This window comes from Schistocerca americana, chromosome 3 (assembly GCF_021461395.2).
Source record: "Schistocerca americana isolate TAMUIC-IGC-003095 chromosome 3, iqSchAmer2.1, whole genome shotgun sequence".
Lineage (NCBI taxonomy): Eukaryota > Metazoa > Arthropoda > Insecta > Orthoptera > Acrididae > Schistocerca > Schistocerca americana.
The window spans coordinates 670298669-670314454 of NC_060121.1; the positions used below are offsets into that span (position 1 = coordinate 670298669).

The 15786-nt window shown below is 38.2% G+C and overlaps 1 protein-coding gene across 3 annotated transcripts in view; it reads left to right on the plus strand.

The window, feature by feature from the left end:
• LOC124607401 (serine/threonine-protein kinase Nek8) overlaps positions 1 to 15786 on the plus strand; it is a 317572-nt gene that overhangs the window by 124418 nt on the left and 177368 nt on the right. For all 3 annotated transcript variants that reach the window (XM_047139723.1, XM_047139724.1, XM_047139725.1), the window contains one exon: positions 4095 to 4222. In XM_047139723.1, coding sequence (XP_046995679.1) covers positions 4095 to 4222 — 128 coding nt within the window. The remainder of the gene's footprint in view (positions 1 to 4094; positions 4223 to 15786) is intronic.

Sequence of the window (15786 nt, forward strand, 5' to 3'; positions counted from 1 at the left end):
ACCCAGTAAATTTGGTACTTGATAGTATTTATTACTAGTGATAAAAATCTACTTCAGTTTCACTGTGATTTGCACAGTGAGTTACAAAAAAAGACACAAAATTATTTTCAAGTAAACTTTGTTTCTTTCTCTAGAGTTCCAAGTAAATTTATACTCTCTCATTCAATCTCCCATCTGACACGTATAAAGAACATTGAAAATTAAAAACATATCAGTACCTCTTTAGCCACTTCTTCCACATATTATTTAACTGTCTTGATCAAGAATTTAAATTCCTGTTTTTCTACATGGCCTATAGCAATGTTGGTTGCAAATTTGCATTGCAAGTAGGGATGTACTGCAGATATGCCTCTTAGTTACAAATCTTGATAGCTACTTTATTTGAGAAACAGCAATGTAAATCAGTAAATGCTAAGCCATATTTGACACAATGACACAGCTTTTTGTGAAAGTGCTGTGCTCCTTTTGAATGAAAGCGGACATATTTCTCAAAATAAATATTTTTTTCTAAATCCTTTAGTCTTCTTTGTAATGTTTCTAATTATATTATAAAAGATTTTGGCTGCACAGCAAGATTTTGTACTGCAGACAGCCCACCTCTGACTCATATGGGATGAGGGATGTAAAACAACAATCAATAAAAAAAGAAGTCTGTCGGCAATGCTCCAAAGATGGTTGAATGATTCACAGCCAACATATCTGAATCCCATAAAGTTTGGTTATGGGTGAATTCTCTTAATTTTATGGAACAATTAACATGCTGTGCGAACAGGATTCTTATATATTTAGAAATTTTATGTCATCAACAAATATGAAGGTTTTTTTTTTTTTTTTTTTTTTTTTTTTTTTTTTTTTTTTTTTTTTTTTTTTTTCCCCCCCCCCAAGGGGAAGTAGTGGTATTGATTTTGATGTATGTGATGTAGTTTCTGTAGCTGAATTTGTTTCAGAAGCTATTAAAAATGTTTTTGCACTAGAGTTGATAGCATTTATGTTAATGGATACTTCACTGTATCTCTGTGTTTCCAGGGGTAATGGCTTGGCTGAGCACTAAATTGTGTTGACAGTTTGTAATCAATTTATTTAAAATACTCTGAATTCCTTTCATGTCTATCCTACTATAAAATAATGTAGCTTACTGGTACTTTGTTAAACCTTTACAAGTACTTTTAGCAAAGAAGTGATTAATGATATACAACACAGATCATACAAAGTATTATTCAGTTTGTTTCATTATATAATCTAGAATGTAACTGAAATCACAGGAAAATTCTTCTAGGGTCAATTATATAAAATGGTTGATCACAGATTAGCACAAAAGTGAATTATAATCAAGCTGAACTCTGAAATCTGCATTGTGCTAACATTACTCTCAGATTATTTTGGTGTGAAGTAGGATCAAATATGACTAGCAAAATTTCACAGATTGAGTCAAAACTCACACACTGTTGAAACTGGAAATAACTTTTTCAATCTGTAAAGCTAGGTTAAGGAGAACATTGGCACTGTCAGTAATTAGTGCAGATAGTGAATACTGCCATAAGAGCACATGCAGAGGACTCCTAATCGATGTAAAAATGTTTAAAGGCATTTCATGGATACTTAGTGGCAGAGTGAGAAAGGGAATTTTCAACTGTTTACAGTGAACAGTCTCATATATGGAGTTTGAAATGACAGCAGTAAATAATGACTGAATCTCTCTTACAACAATTGTATGTAGAAATGAATACCAGCATCTATACAGTTTCTATTAAATTTTTAACTACCAAACATGGGCTTAAATTGCTAAGAAACTGGAAATAACTTTTTCAGTCTGTAAAGCTAGGTTAAGGAGAACATTGGCACTGTCAGCAATTTTTGCAGACAGTAAATACAGCCATAAGAGCACACCTAGATGGAGAGAAATAGTAAGCATGTACCCTTTATTTCAATAGTGAACACCTGTTCATTGGCTGTTTCCTAAAAAGATGTCTCTCAGTTGATCAGTGGTTACATGCTGGACTATGATACTGAAGGGTTGGGGCTGAAATGTGGCTCACAGTTAACATTTCTTTCACTTACCACCTCTTTTATGTTTGGAAATGTTCATTAATGTGCAAAATGCCAAGTAGTGCTGTGGTTTGGCAACAAAAGTTAAACTATTGGTCCCTACACATCTGCATGGGTAAGTATATTCACAGATCTGGAGAAGGCAATGGCACACCACCTCAAAAATGACTATGCCCAGTAAATCATTGTGGTGGTCAAACCAAGACCAATGCAATCACAATGACTCTTAATGTCTGGCTGCAAATGGTCCAGAAAATAATGTTCCTGTGACACCTCCATCTTATTATGAGCCTGCAATGGCTCCAAAACTAGTTAAAGGAGTAATAAATTGTACCAAATTAAAAAAGTGGCTGACTGCATCTCAAATATAAATAAACCACAAATTTAAAACATTCACAATGGGTATAATGATAATTTGACTTTACTAATTATCCTGCTACTATTTATAATATTTTGACTGACCTTATCTTAAGATGTCTCCACTGGACTTGGTAACTTGAAGGAAGGAAGATTTCCATTTCCACCTGTGACTCTACTCTATGGTGGCCTGAAATGGTGAGCTTCAAAACTGACACAGTGTGTGTTTTGAGTTGTATATGTTATAATGTTTTCAAGGGATGATTTTCTGTCACGAAGTTCTCCAATGGAGACATTTATCAAGGAAGCAAGATGTGCCATGAACTTAAATCCCTTGTGCTAGAGTCAGGAGTTTCTCAAATTTGCTGATATCTGAACTGCAGTTTTAATTACAAAATAAGTATACAGGGACAGTTTTCATAATGATCCTTTATGAAAGTTTGTAATTGTATTCTGGGCTACGACCCTGATTTTTAGCTACTATTTATCAGTAGTAATGGTGTAACAACTCAAGTGTCCTTAAGTACCTCTCCCTGACAGTGCAAATGTTCATCCAGTCTTACAAAGTGGTGTATGTGAAATGTGCTTCTAAGAGAAAAATTAGCCATAAGCCTAGCTAAACTTGATCCAATTGTACCCGAAGGAATTTTGCACACTGCATTTCATTTAACAGAGGACCATAAATCACTAATTCTGGTGATACCAGGTCTTTTCTGTTTATTTCAAACTGTATACATGAGTCTTTGTAATACTGATACTTACACTATTTGCAGTGAACCAGTTGCATTCCTTTTCAGCTATCATCTGAGCCATGTAGGGTAAGGCTGAGTTTGGACATTTGTTTATTAATGCTTGTTTTACTAATTATTATTATTAGTCCATACTAATGTAAAATTGTAAGTACCAGTCATCGTTCTCATATTTTTGTAATGCAAGAGCTCTCTAATTTGTGTTAAAATCTATTCTTGACTTAAGTTTCATACCTTTCTAATGTAAGCTATGATGTTCATTGTCCTTAGGCCACCTTCTGAAGAAGACAAATTTAAATTTGTTGAAACCTAGGTAAAGAATTCTTTATCCATTGCAACTGGTCAGCTGTTTATAATTTTATTACGTGGAACCGTTGCTGTTGTGCAGCTACGTTTAAAATACTGCTTGTTTTACTGGCAAAAAATTTTTTAACTGTCCCAGTTTTTTATTCATGTTTTATGTTACTTTAAAGGAGTTTTCCAATCTTTCATTTATTATTATTATTATTATTTTATTCTGACTTTGGTTGTGGGAGGAACTACTCTCTGGCACTCGCAAGCTTCCCATTCACGTTATGTACTGCTACTAATTTTTCTTTTGAATACCTTGCATCACACTTTTGATTTAAAAAATTTACCCCAAGATGAAGTATCTAGGCAACAGATATTTACCTTCACAAGTCACATGCATCTCTCCTACTTTTCCTCCCATTTCTTTCTTTTCCTCACACTGCTACACAGTAACAACACTTTAATATGGAAGTTTGTCTTTTAGTACAGGTATAGTAATTCTTCTTAAATTTTATGCAGAGTTGCTCATTTCTATCATAATATTGTTACATTCCATCCTGGATTTTCCTTAGTTTCAATAAAGGAGAGATAAGTATGTAGACAAATTTAATACTTAGGTACTGCTGATGATCTTGAACACTTTCATTACAGAGTTGGAGCAGGAGATGGCTACAGTGTATTTGTAAGTGACTCTGGAATGCTAATGACATGTGGAGATGGCACATTTGGTTGTTTGGGTCATGGTGACTGGAATAATTGCTTGCGACCAAAGCTTGTTGGTACGTAGTATAATCCATATGTAATTTCCGTAGAAAACTCTGATGGTTACATCTCACTGAACATGTCAGCAAGCTCTGTTATATATTGCAGGACGGCTGTGTTCAGATCTGCTACTCATAACTCTAAAAAATCCCAGTAATCTACTTCACCTGTGCATATTTCTCAACCAAATGATTCAGAGATAATTCTTTTCTATCTTTAATAATGTAGGAAAAGACATGTCAAGTTACAGACAGACACAATTAGACATTTACATAAAGTGTTTGGCCACAGCCTTTATCAGTAAAAGAGAGACAACACACCATATACATACACACAAGCAAGGAAACCTCATGCACACACAACTGTCAATTCCAGCATCTTGGGTCAGCATTCCGCCTCAAGATGCTGGAATTGGCAGTTGCTGTGCAGTGCTTGCTTGTGTCTGAGAATAATGTGCGCATCTCTCTTTTACTGATAAAGGCTGTGGCTGAAAGGTTTATGTAAGTGTCTTTTAATTGTGCCTGTCTGCAACTTGACATGTCTTCTTTATGGTAAGTAGCAATCTGTCTTTTCCAACACTGTTGATATTCCTATCTGGAATTTCCATTGTTTGACTTTTCTATCATTGTTTGATTGACACATTTGTAGGAACAGACAGCATTTTTTTTTGTTCTATGTGATACAGCCAGAACAATATGTAACTTTTCTTATAAGCACTGCCACATGAACAAGACTGCACATGGAGTGAATACACGGTAACGACTTCAGCAACACACACTTCCTTAGGAAGTACAAAAGAGAGGATATACATTTTTATCAAAAGGAATATTCATTCAAGAAAACTATAAATTAAAAATATAGAACTGCTGATAAATACTTATCTTGTGGTGGTGAAATTTCTATTCTAGATCTAACAGCTCTTTCCTCAGGGAGGAGGAAGAGGTAGGTTGGGGAAGGTTGAAAAGGAAATGCCTACCAGCATTCAATCCTCAAAATAAGAAGGACCAACCTATTGTGGGGGCAAAGGGAAATTAAGATCTCTTTACTAAAGTTAGCACAGTGCTTACCCCTGAACTACCTGTGACTAACGTCTCTGACACCTCCCACCCCTTTTCAACTTTTTTTCTCCTTGTCCACACAACTGATGAGACCCAGTCATTTTGGAGTCACTGTTACCTGCCCTTATTTTTTAAGCTTCTCTAACCCATCCATCTCTCCTCCCTGAGGAAGGAACTGTCAGTTCCAAAAGCTAGGGTGGTGTATTTTCTATTCCGTCTGTTGATTGTGCTGAAATGTTGTCTCCTGAAGGTAAGTATGGTCAGTAACTCTGTCTCATAATTTAACTGTATATACTCATTTCCAGAGAGCCAACTATGAATGTCAGAAGTGAAAAATGTGGTCATGTGCATAATACACTGCTGGCCATTAAAAATTTTAAACACCATAAAGATGACATACAAGATGTGTGAAATTGCCATGATGTGTGATACGTGCCTTGATATGCAAATGATTAGTGTTGCAGTACACTCACACAAAACTGGTATTATTAACACCATATACTTTTTGGTATAAGCAGTTTTCACATTCAGAACTTCCATTTGAATGGTGGTCGTTTGTGAGGAGATTGTGTTATCCCTTCTGTAAGAAGGAGAAATGTTTACCAACATGTTAGAATTTGAAAGCGACAGGATCATGGTGTGTCAGGAATGTGCTTTATTGTTCCACAAAATTGCTGATTGAGTTGGGCAGGATCCCTCACTGTCATGCAAAAATGGAATTGATGGGCTCAGGAGGACCATACTCAACACCATGCAGGGTCTCAACAGCCCCATGCATCTAGCAACTGAGAGGACAGGCCAGCTGTTTGCTTGGCTCTTCAGGATTGTACAGTCATTTTATATAACTTGAGTTAGTAAATACGATTGTCTGCAGCAACAACAGCATCCAAGTGAAAAGTGTGACTATATGTGGAACAACACAGGCTATCAAAATGGCAATCCCTTCACACAGCAGCAGAGAGAGATACCCTGACAGTGGTGTGCCCAATGGCAATACTGGATGCAGGAATGGCACCATGTCAGCATTTCAGGTATGTCCCAGTTCTGTGTAGAGCCTCAAAGTAGACAGTACCTTTATGTGGGGGCTTCAAGGTGCTATGTTATAGCCATGCCAAATCATTAACAGTGGGAATTATAACGTCTGAAGAGCAAAAATCAAGTGAGGCCAGAAGACAAGCTAGAACATCAGTTCAGCAAGTAATCAAGAGTTCAAATGAAAAGAGATTTCCCTAAACATGCAAATGTCTAAGCGGCCAAATATCCACATGTCAAGTTGCTAAGCTAGTAAATGCATAACTAATATGAGTCAGTGGCTGCCTTAACATGGCACCTAAGGAACAAGTAGCTGTCTATAGAACACACGACGTGGGTGCCACATGTCGACAGCCATTGTATCCAGTTTGCTGGCTGCCGACATCATTGGTTGCGCATCCTCCATTGCCATGGTATTATTGGCAGGTGTGGATACCAAATCCATCTCCTCTTTAGTGGGCACATACGGGCAAAAGAGCCCAGGTCTATGTCGTAAATGTCTGAGGAGGGAAGAGGGAGAAACTGAAAGCACAGCCAGCAGTTCAAAATGTAGTAACTGTTCTTTGTCGTGGTGGCATTGGATGGAGTGGTTCAAGCTCTATTGGTTGCTCCACCTGCAGTGTGGAAGAGGAATGTGATGTGATCTTAATCATTATCAGGGTGTAGGGGTCCTGTTGCCTCATATTTGAGGGAAATGGGGGGAAGGGGGGGGGGACTGATGTTATCCATACAAAGTGATGACCTGAAGGTGGCTTCTGAAGTGGTGGCAAATTATGCTCCTGTAATGGCCATAATTGATTTCTGTGTCTCATGCACCTATTGTCCCTAACTGTGACCTCAAATAGCTGGCAACCCCTGTACTGGACTATCACCCCTGCTGTCCATCCCAGTTGACATCAATTCATGTGGACCCAAACCAACACACCCTTCCAGAAATGAGGCATACAATGGAACTGCTGAAGGTGGGGGGTAGGACACAAAAGATTAAATAACCTGTGGGGCTGTTGTCCATGCAGGAGCTATGCTGGACTACGCCCAATTACCATGATGGTGGGTACGTGGCTAAGTGTGAAAGAGCCTCCTCTTCTGGCATAGTTTGCACTGCCTTTCTAATTTGGGTCTTACAAGACTGGACCAGCTGCTCTGCCATGCTGGATACCATTGAAACTACATAAGGCCTGAAATTCTGACATCGTTAACTGGGAGCCATTGTTAGAGACCAAGGTGACTGGTACATCATCTATGGCAAAAACAGTTGTGAGCACCCTGTGCTGGTGGGTATCCGTGCTGTATAGGGGAAGTTTGACAGGCATCCACCAGTATCAACCACATCTCCCCAAGAAAGGGACTGGCAAAAGTCCTCTTGTACTCTATTCTATAGCTAAGCTGGTTGAGACCACAACAAAAACTTCTGGAGAGGGTTCACTTGGCTCTGTGGACAGATATGACACTGCACATCTGATATGGGTGCTTATTGCAGGCCGATATACATGTTACTGAGCTAACACTTTCATGTGAGACACTCCCAGTAAGAAGAATGCAACAAGTGAAGGATGCATGAGTGGAGTTAGAGAAATACTACCGTTCTCCATTGTAAGCAACATTACTCCCTGATGTACATTGAGCTGGTCTTTTTACTGAAATAAGATCAAAAATTAGGATGGGCATCCTTAAGAGGATGTACAGACCATCCTGAATGAACTACTTCAGCAGTGCTGCACAACACTGGGTTGTGACTTGTGGATACCACTGCTTCCTTGGTGATGATGGAAAAATCATGCAGAATCATTTGTAATGCATCATTAAACACAAAATAAACTATAAAACCTCATTTTGGGATCCATGAGCAACCTGGACAACACATCATCAGTCACATGCTGTGTGGTGGGCCAAAAATGGATATCATAAAAATAATTGGTAATAAATAGCACCCAATGCTGCAGTCCTTGAGCTGGCTTATTAGAGAAGCCAGCCGTATGGCTGAACAATGATACCAACAGTTTACTAAGTGAAATTTTGAGCCAGACAGGAAAATGTGAAACTTCTTTAACATCATAGACTATGGCCAGTGCCTCTTCCCTGTTTGGGAGTAATTCTTTTGGGCAGCTGAGAGGGTCTTAGATGCAAAAGCAATCAGCTGTTCTGACCTGTCCACATTTGTGTGGGGCAGTATGGCACTGATCCCATACTGTGATGCATCAGTAGCCTGTGTTAGGCTTTTCTTGAGACCAAATAGTAAGGCAAGGGCTGGTGTGTAAACAAAGTTTTAACTGCGTAAAAGCATGCTGAAAAATGTTGGGCCAAACAAATTTTACACCTTTCTTACAAAACTGATTGAGAGGTTGTGAGACCCCTGATGCATCTGGTATGAATTTGTTGTAATTTACCGTGACAAGGAATTACTGCAGCTCCTTTAAAGTTCCAAGGGGCAGGCAGTTCATCAGTTGCCGCAACATGGTCATCAGGTAGTTTAATGCCTTCCCTATTTAAGACATGCGCTAAATACTTGACACCAGCTGTAAAAAAGTACACTTTTCCAACTTACAATGCAAACCACTACCCTTCACTGCCTGAAACAATGCCAGTAAGTTTTGTTGATGTTCTTCTGGGTGGCATCTGTGACTATTAAATCATCCAGGTAAGTTGCACACTTTGGGAACGGCAAACTTTCTGCTCAATAAAATGCTGAAAAATTCCTGGAGCTGATGCAACACAAATAGATAACTTGGTAAATTTTTAGAGGCCAAATGGTGTATTAATAATGAGCACCTGCTGTGACTTACTATCAAGGGCCAACTGCTGATAGGCATCTCGCAAATCAGTCTTTGAAAAATAGTGTCCACCAGCCAGCTGCATAAATAAGTCCTCAATGCAAGGAATTGGATAAACCTCCACTTCACTCTGGACATTAATTGCAGTTTTGAAATCATCACACAGGTGAATTGCCCTCAGGGTTTTTTAACCACAACTAATGGCATTGCTCACTGACTTGATGCTACAAGCAAAATAACCTCTAAGTCCTGGAGTTTGTCTAATTCAGCTTTAATGACCTCTCTCATGCCAAATGTCATGTATGGCAAAACTTAGGGGGCGTGGAAGGATTAAGCTGAATATTGGTCAGGAAATCTCTTGCTTGACCCAATGTTGGCTCAAACAACTGTTTATGGAGCTGCAAAAGCAACTCAAGGCCATGAAAAGGAATGACTGCAGACGCTAAATTATTGTGATCAGTAATTTAGAAATCATGATATAAAAGAATCCAGCCCAAAAATATTCAACACTGAGGTGGAATTGGATACTAATAATGTTACTTGGCTTCCCACATTTTTATTTTTTACCACGGCAACTGGTTGATCTCTAAACAGCATATGTTGGTGGCTATAGGAGATCACTGTTTGTGACCTATTGATCCCCAGATACGTAGCCACAATGATCAACAAGCTGCAGCCCCAATATCGAGCTGTAACTCAACAGATCATCCCAAAATAAACAATTGCAACTCAAGCACATGAGCCATCTGCCAGATGTGAGCTTGATGTGGAAAGTACATTAATAGAAAACTGGTCAACATTGCGAACAGGACATTGCATAGCACAAATGGTAGCAATATGGCCACTGTGGTTGTTTTTGTACCAAAATTAATTTAAATGCAGACATTTCCACCACTTATGTTAGATGAGGAAACTGGAGAAAGCCCTAGAATCTAAGAAACTGCCCAATGCTGAGAGAGGATGGGCATTACTGTCTGCTACACCAGTCCAAGAATTGCAATGACCACTGTTCAGTTTGCAAGAAAATCAGTCTGTCAGCAGAGAAATATGATTTCTGGCATCCACTGTATTAAGGTGCTTAACAGGGCGTGGTGAGACCACTTCTTAACAACTAAAGGTGACCCAGGCACATCAGACCCCGGGAATGAGACCCTGCTGTGTTACCTGACAATGTACTGTGGGAATAACTACAATCCACTTCTGCTACTTGGCATTCATCAACAAAAGCTTCCTGAGCCACTGCAGATAGCTCATATGACCATACTAACTGTGTCACATCGGCTAGAGAAGGGTCAGACAACTCTAAGACCTTCACTTGAAATGACTTACCTGGAGCCAAGTGAATCTCCATAAGGTATGCCAAACTGACTGCAATTGAACTTACAATCACCAAACAAACTCTGGAATTCCACTATCCATTCCATGTATAACTCATTAACCTGCTTTCATTGCTGATTTAACTTAAGCCACACTACCACAACATGTGATTTATGCTCAAAACATGCAACCAAGGCCATACACAACTCATCAAATTTCAGTCAAGCAAGGTCCATAGCATACAAAGCTTTTGCACCTAATTATAAAGAAAGAAACTCAAAGAGAGTAGGTATGCATTCATATCTACTGGTTGAATCACTTTTCTTACCTTGTGGAAGAGTGAGAATTGTCTCAGGTAGCAACAGCAAAAGGTGCAAAAGCCAGAGGGAGCAAAAGGTCCAAAAATCAGAGGGGGCTGGAATTAGTGGCATCTGTTGCCATGGTTGCACTCGTGAATATCTGCAGATGATCAGCATGTAATTGCTACTGCTGCTGTTGCTGTTGTTGCAATTGCAACTGTTGCTACCATAAATAAGTCCTCCGTTATGATGCAACCCAACCAATAAATGCATGAGTCAGACTCATCACCACTTTACTATATCCTAGGAATGCCAAGCTCTCAGCAGTGGGAATTATAATGCCCAAAGAGAAAAAAACCAATCAAGACCAAAAACACAAGTGAGAATGTCAGCTGTTCATGTAATCAAGAGCTAAACAGGAAGACATACACTTTAAGATACAAATGATTAAGTGACTGAATATCCACATGTCAAGCTAGTAAACATATAACTGACTTGAGTCAATGCCCCGTTCTTGGTGTCTCAGAAACCAGATGCTGTCTCCAGTACACATGATGGAGGAGGCATTTCCTACTGACAGCCATCATATCCAGTTTGTTGGCTGATAACATGGTAGGTTTCTCCATTGCCATGACATTATTGGCAGGCACAGATACTAAAGAAATAGAACAAATGTTACTAGATTGTATTCTTCACTGTCACACAGAATCAGCAGACTGAATGTTCCTCATGCATCCTGATCTGTGTCAGTACAGTGAGTGGTCATGTTGCGTTTGCTTGCACAGCCTCCATATCTCTCAGTAATTGAAAACATCTGCTCATGGGTTGCCATGAGACTGGCAAGACCCCACTTACCTAAGCAGGTTAGAGCCATTGTTGGAAGGTACGTGTATTAAATTTCTCTCCCTGTGTACAATCAAGTACCTACAGATTTCGTCATGTATTCTTCCTGCAATATAGTACCATGTACAATAAGCAAATTTTCATTTTTGCTATATTTCTTGGTGTTACAATTTTAATGACCAGCAATGTATATGTGTATGATACAATTACTGACTCCGGAAAGGTAATTATGCCAGTTATTTCAATGGAAGACAGGTAACTTGTGAGTGCATCACAAGAAAAGTAATGAAACAGCCTTACAGAATATTATAACGTAAGGCTATCTAAAGTCAGATATAAAAAAAGTTTCTTTTATTGTACAAAAATCACTTAGTTTGAAAATATTGCTGATGGGCTCCTGTACAACAAAGGTTTTAATTGTCATCCAATGGATCACAATTAAGCACTAACCAGTAGGAGTCTACGATCTTGTTTTGTGACAGTAAAGCTTCTTATTGAATATTAATTTGTCAAGTGTCACCTAAAATCAATTCAGCAATGACCCTACAATTCTATAATTTTCATTGTGTCTTTGGTAGCTGCACATATGAACAGCTCTGATGTTAGAATTGTAACACTTTGCAAAGAATACAGCAAAATATTGAAGCAAGTAATCCAAAAAACGAAGCAGCTTTATTATGAGAAAAAGATTATTACATCAGGCAACACAATAAAAACTGTGTGGGGTATGGTGAAGACAGAGACAGGTGGTGCCAAAAAGGAAGAGGAACAGATAGCTCTAAAAATAAATGAGACTTTTCTAACAAGTACTAGTAGTGTTGCAAACCTCTTAAACAAGAACTTCGTTTCTGTTACTGGCAGTTTGGGGTTATAAGGTTCGGTGATAGGACAATGGAGTACCTGAGAACAGTCTTCAAAAATAACTTCAGGAAAATGGAAATGACTCTCATGTCTCCCAAAGAAGTAGCATCCATCATACAATCATTAAAATCTAAGTATTCCAGTGGGTGTGATAATATACCAATGAAGTTAATAAAAGAGTGCTGCTGTGAGTTCAGTTCTATCTTAAGTTATTTGTGTAATCAATCTCTTATCAGTGGAACATTTCCAGACTGGCTAAAATATGCTGAAGTTAAGCCTCTTTACAAGGAGGGGGATAAAGAGATACCAACAAACTGTCAACCAATTTCACTTCTGCCGGCTTTCTCAAAAATATTTGAAAAGATTGTGTTCAAGCGTCTCCTTAAGCACCTGACTGCAAATAACATATTGTCCAAGTCACAGTTTGGATTTCTGAAGGATTCTGATGTAGAGAAAGCTTTTTACACTTGGAGTGCGAATGTACTTAATTCATTAGATAATAAATTAGAGGCTACTGGCATTTTCTGTGACCTGTCACAAGCTTTTGAATGTGTAAACCACAGCATTCTCTTACGTAAATCAGAATATTATGGTGTCACCGGCAGTGCTGCAAAATGGTTTGAGTCTTATCTGTCTAATAGGAAACAAAGGGTATCATTGTGAAATACCTGTGCAGTAAGCAGTCTGTCTTCATCTGACTGGGAATTAAGTACATATGGTGTTCCTCAAGGTTCCATCTTGGGTCCATTGCTTTTTCTTGTGTACATTAATGACCTCTCATCTGTTACATTGTCATATGCTAAGTTTGTTTTGTTTGCATATGATACAAACATTGCAATAAGCAGCAAGTCAGGTACAGATTTAGAAATAGCTGCTAATCAAATTTTCACTGACAGTAATAAGTGTTTTAAAGCTAATTCACTGTCATTAAACTTCGAGAAGACCTGCTATATGCAGTTCAGAACCTGTAAGAGATTTCCTTCCAGCATGAGTATAACATATGAAGACATACAGATCAAAGAGTTGACAGTGTTAAATTTCTGGTCTTACAACTTGATAATAAATTCAGTTGGGAAGGTAATACCACAGAATTGCTTAAGTGCCTAAACAAGTCTGTATTTTCTGCGAGAATGATGTCAGAAGTAGGAGATTAAATATAAAAAAACTTGCATACTTTGCTTACTTTCATTCTATTATGTCATATGGGATCATATTCTGGAGCAACTCATCAAACCGAGCAAAAGCTTTTTGGGTGCAAAAGTGTGTGATAATAATCATTTGTGGTGTAAATTCAAGAACATCTTGTAGAAACCTGTTCAATGAACTTTGTATTCTAACCACTGCTTCTCAGGATATTTGTTCCTTAATGAAATTTGTTTCAGGTAATACATCTCTATTCCCAACCAATAGCTCAATACATAGTATCAATTCTAGGAATAAGAGCAATCTACATAAAGACCTAAAATCACTTACCTTGGTCCAAAAAGGTGTCCAATATTCAGGAACACACATTTTCAATAAATTTCCAGCAACCATTATAAACTTGGTTTCAGATAAAGCACTGTTTAAACAGAGTTTGAAAGACTTTTTGATAGGCAACGCCTTCTACACCATAGATAAGTATCTTAACAGAGACTGTTAAGCCAGCTTAAGTAAAAATATCTGTTAGATTTTAGTTTTGACAAAACTTGGTCACAACAGCCAGGATTAAGTATTTTGTGTATGATAAATTTATTAATAGTGCAGAGCAGTATTTCATTCTGACAGTGTGTTAGTTCTGTAAATATTAGCTGTTCCAGTTTACTGCATTGTATTAACCTATTTGACTACCTCCTGACAAATGACCAGGGTAGTACTATATTCAAATGTTTCATGTTTTTATGTTATACTTTCTGACATGTTCCACATCCACAAGAATCATCTAATTTTTTGGGTCTATGGAATGAAAACTGAATCTAACCTAATCTAATCCAATCTGTGGTCATATCTGGATCATTCCAGTGATTGGCAGAGAATGTTGTGCAGATTAATCTGGTTCACATGGCTTCAATCAAAATCAAATAGGGGTAGGTTTAATAATGAGTAGGTTTAATAATGAACAGGAAAATAGGAGTGCAGGTAAGCTACTACAAACAGCATAGTGAATGCATTATTGTGGCCAAGATAGATACGAAGCCCATGCCTACCACAGTAGTACAAGTTTATATGCCATCTAGCTCCACAGATGACGAAGAGATTGATGAAATGTATTATGAGATAAAAGAAATTATTCAGATAGTGAAGGGAGATGAAAATTTAATAGTCATTGGTGACTGGAATTCGATAGTAGGAAAAGGGAGAGAAGGAAATGTAGTAGGTGAATATGGATTGGCGGGAAGAAATGAAAGAGGAAGCCACCTGGTAGAATTTTGCACAGAGCATAACTTAATCATAGCTAACACTTGGTTCAAGAATCATAAAAGAAGGTTGTATACATGGAAGAATCCTGGAGATACTGACAGGTTTCAGATAGATTATATAATGGTAAGACAGAGATTCAGGAATCAGGTTTTAAATTGTAAGACTTTTCCATGGTCAGATGTGGGCTCTGGCCACAATCTATTGGTTATGAACTGTAGATTAAAACTAAAGAAACTGCAAAAAGGTGGGAATTTGAGGAGATGGGACCTGGATAAACTGAAAGAACCAGAGATTGTAGAGAGCTTCAGGGAGAGTATTAGGGAACAATTGACAAGAATGGGGGAAAGAAATACAGTAGAAGAAGGATGGGTAGCTTTCAGAGACGAAATAGTGAAGGTAGCTGAGGATCAAGTAGGTAAAAAGACGAGGGCTAATAGAAATCCTTGGGTAACAGAAGAAATATTACATTTAATTGATGAAAGGAGAAAATATAAAAATGCAGTAAATGAAGCAGGCAAAAACGAATGCAAACGTCTCAAAAATGAGATCGACAGGAAGTGCAAAATGGCTAAGCAGGAATGGTTAGAGGACAAACGTAAGGATGTAGAGGCTTATCTCACTAGGGGTAGGACAGATACTGCCTATGGGAAAATTAAAGAGACCTTTGGGGAAAAGAGAACCCCTTGCATGGATATCAAGAGCTCACATGGAAACCCAGTTCTAAGCAAAGAAGGGAAAGCAGAAATGTGGAAGGAGTATATAGAGGGTCTATACAAGGGCGATGTACTTGAGGACAAGATGAAATGGGAGATATGATATTGCATGAAGAGTATGACAAAGCACTGAAAGACCTGAGTCGAAACAAGGCCCCGGGAGTAGACAACATTCCATTAGAACTACTGGCAGCCTTGGGAGAACCAGTCCTGACAAAACTCTACCATCTGGTGAGCAAGATGTATGAGACAGGTGAAATACCCTCAGACTTCAAGAAGAATATAAT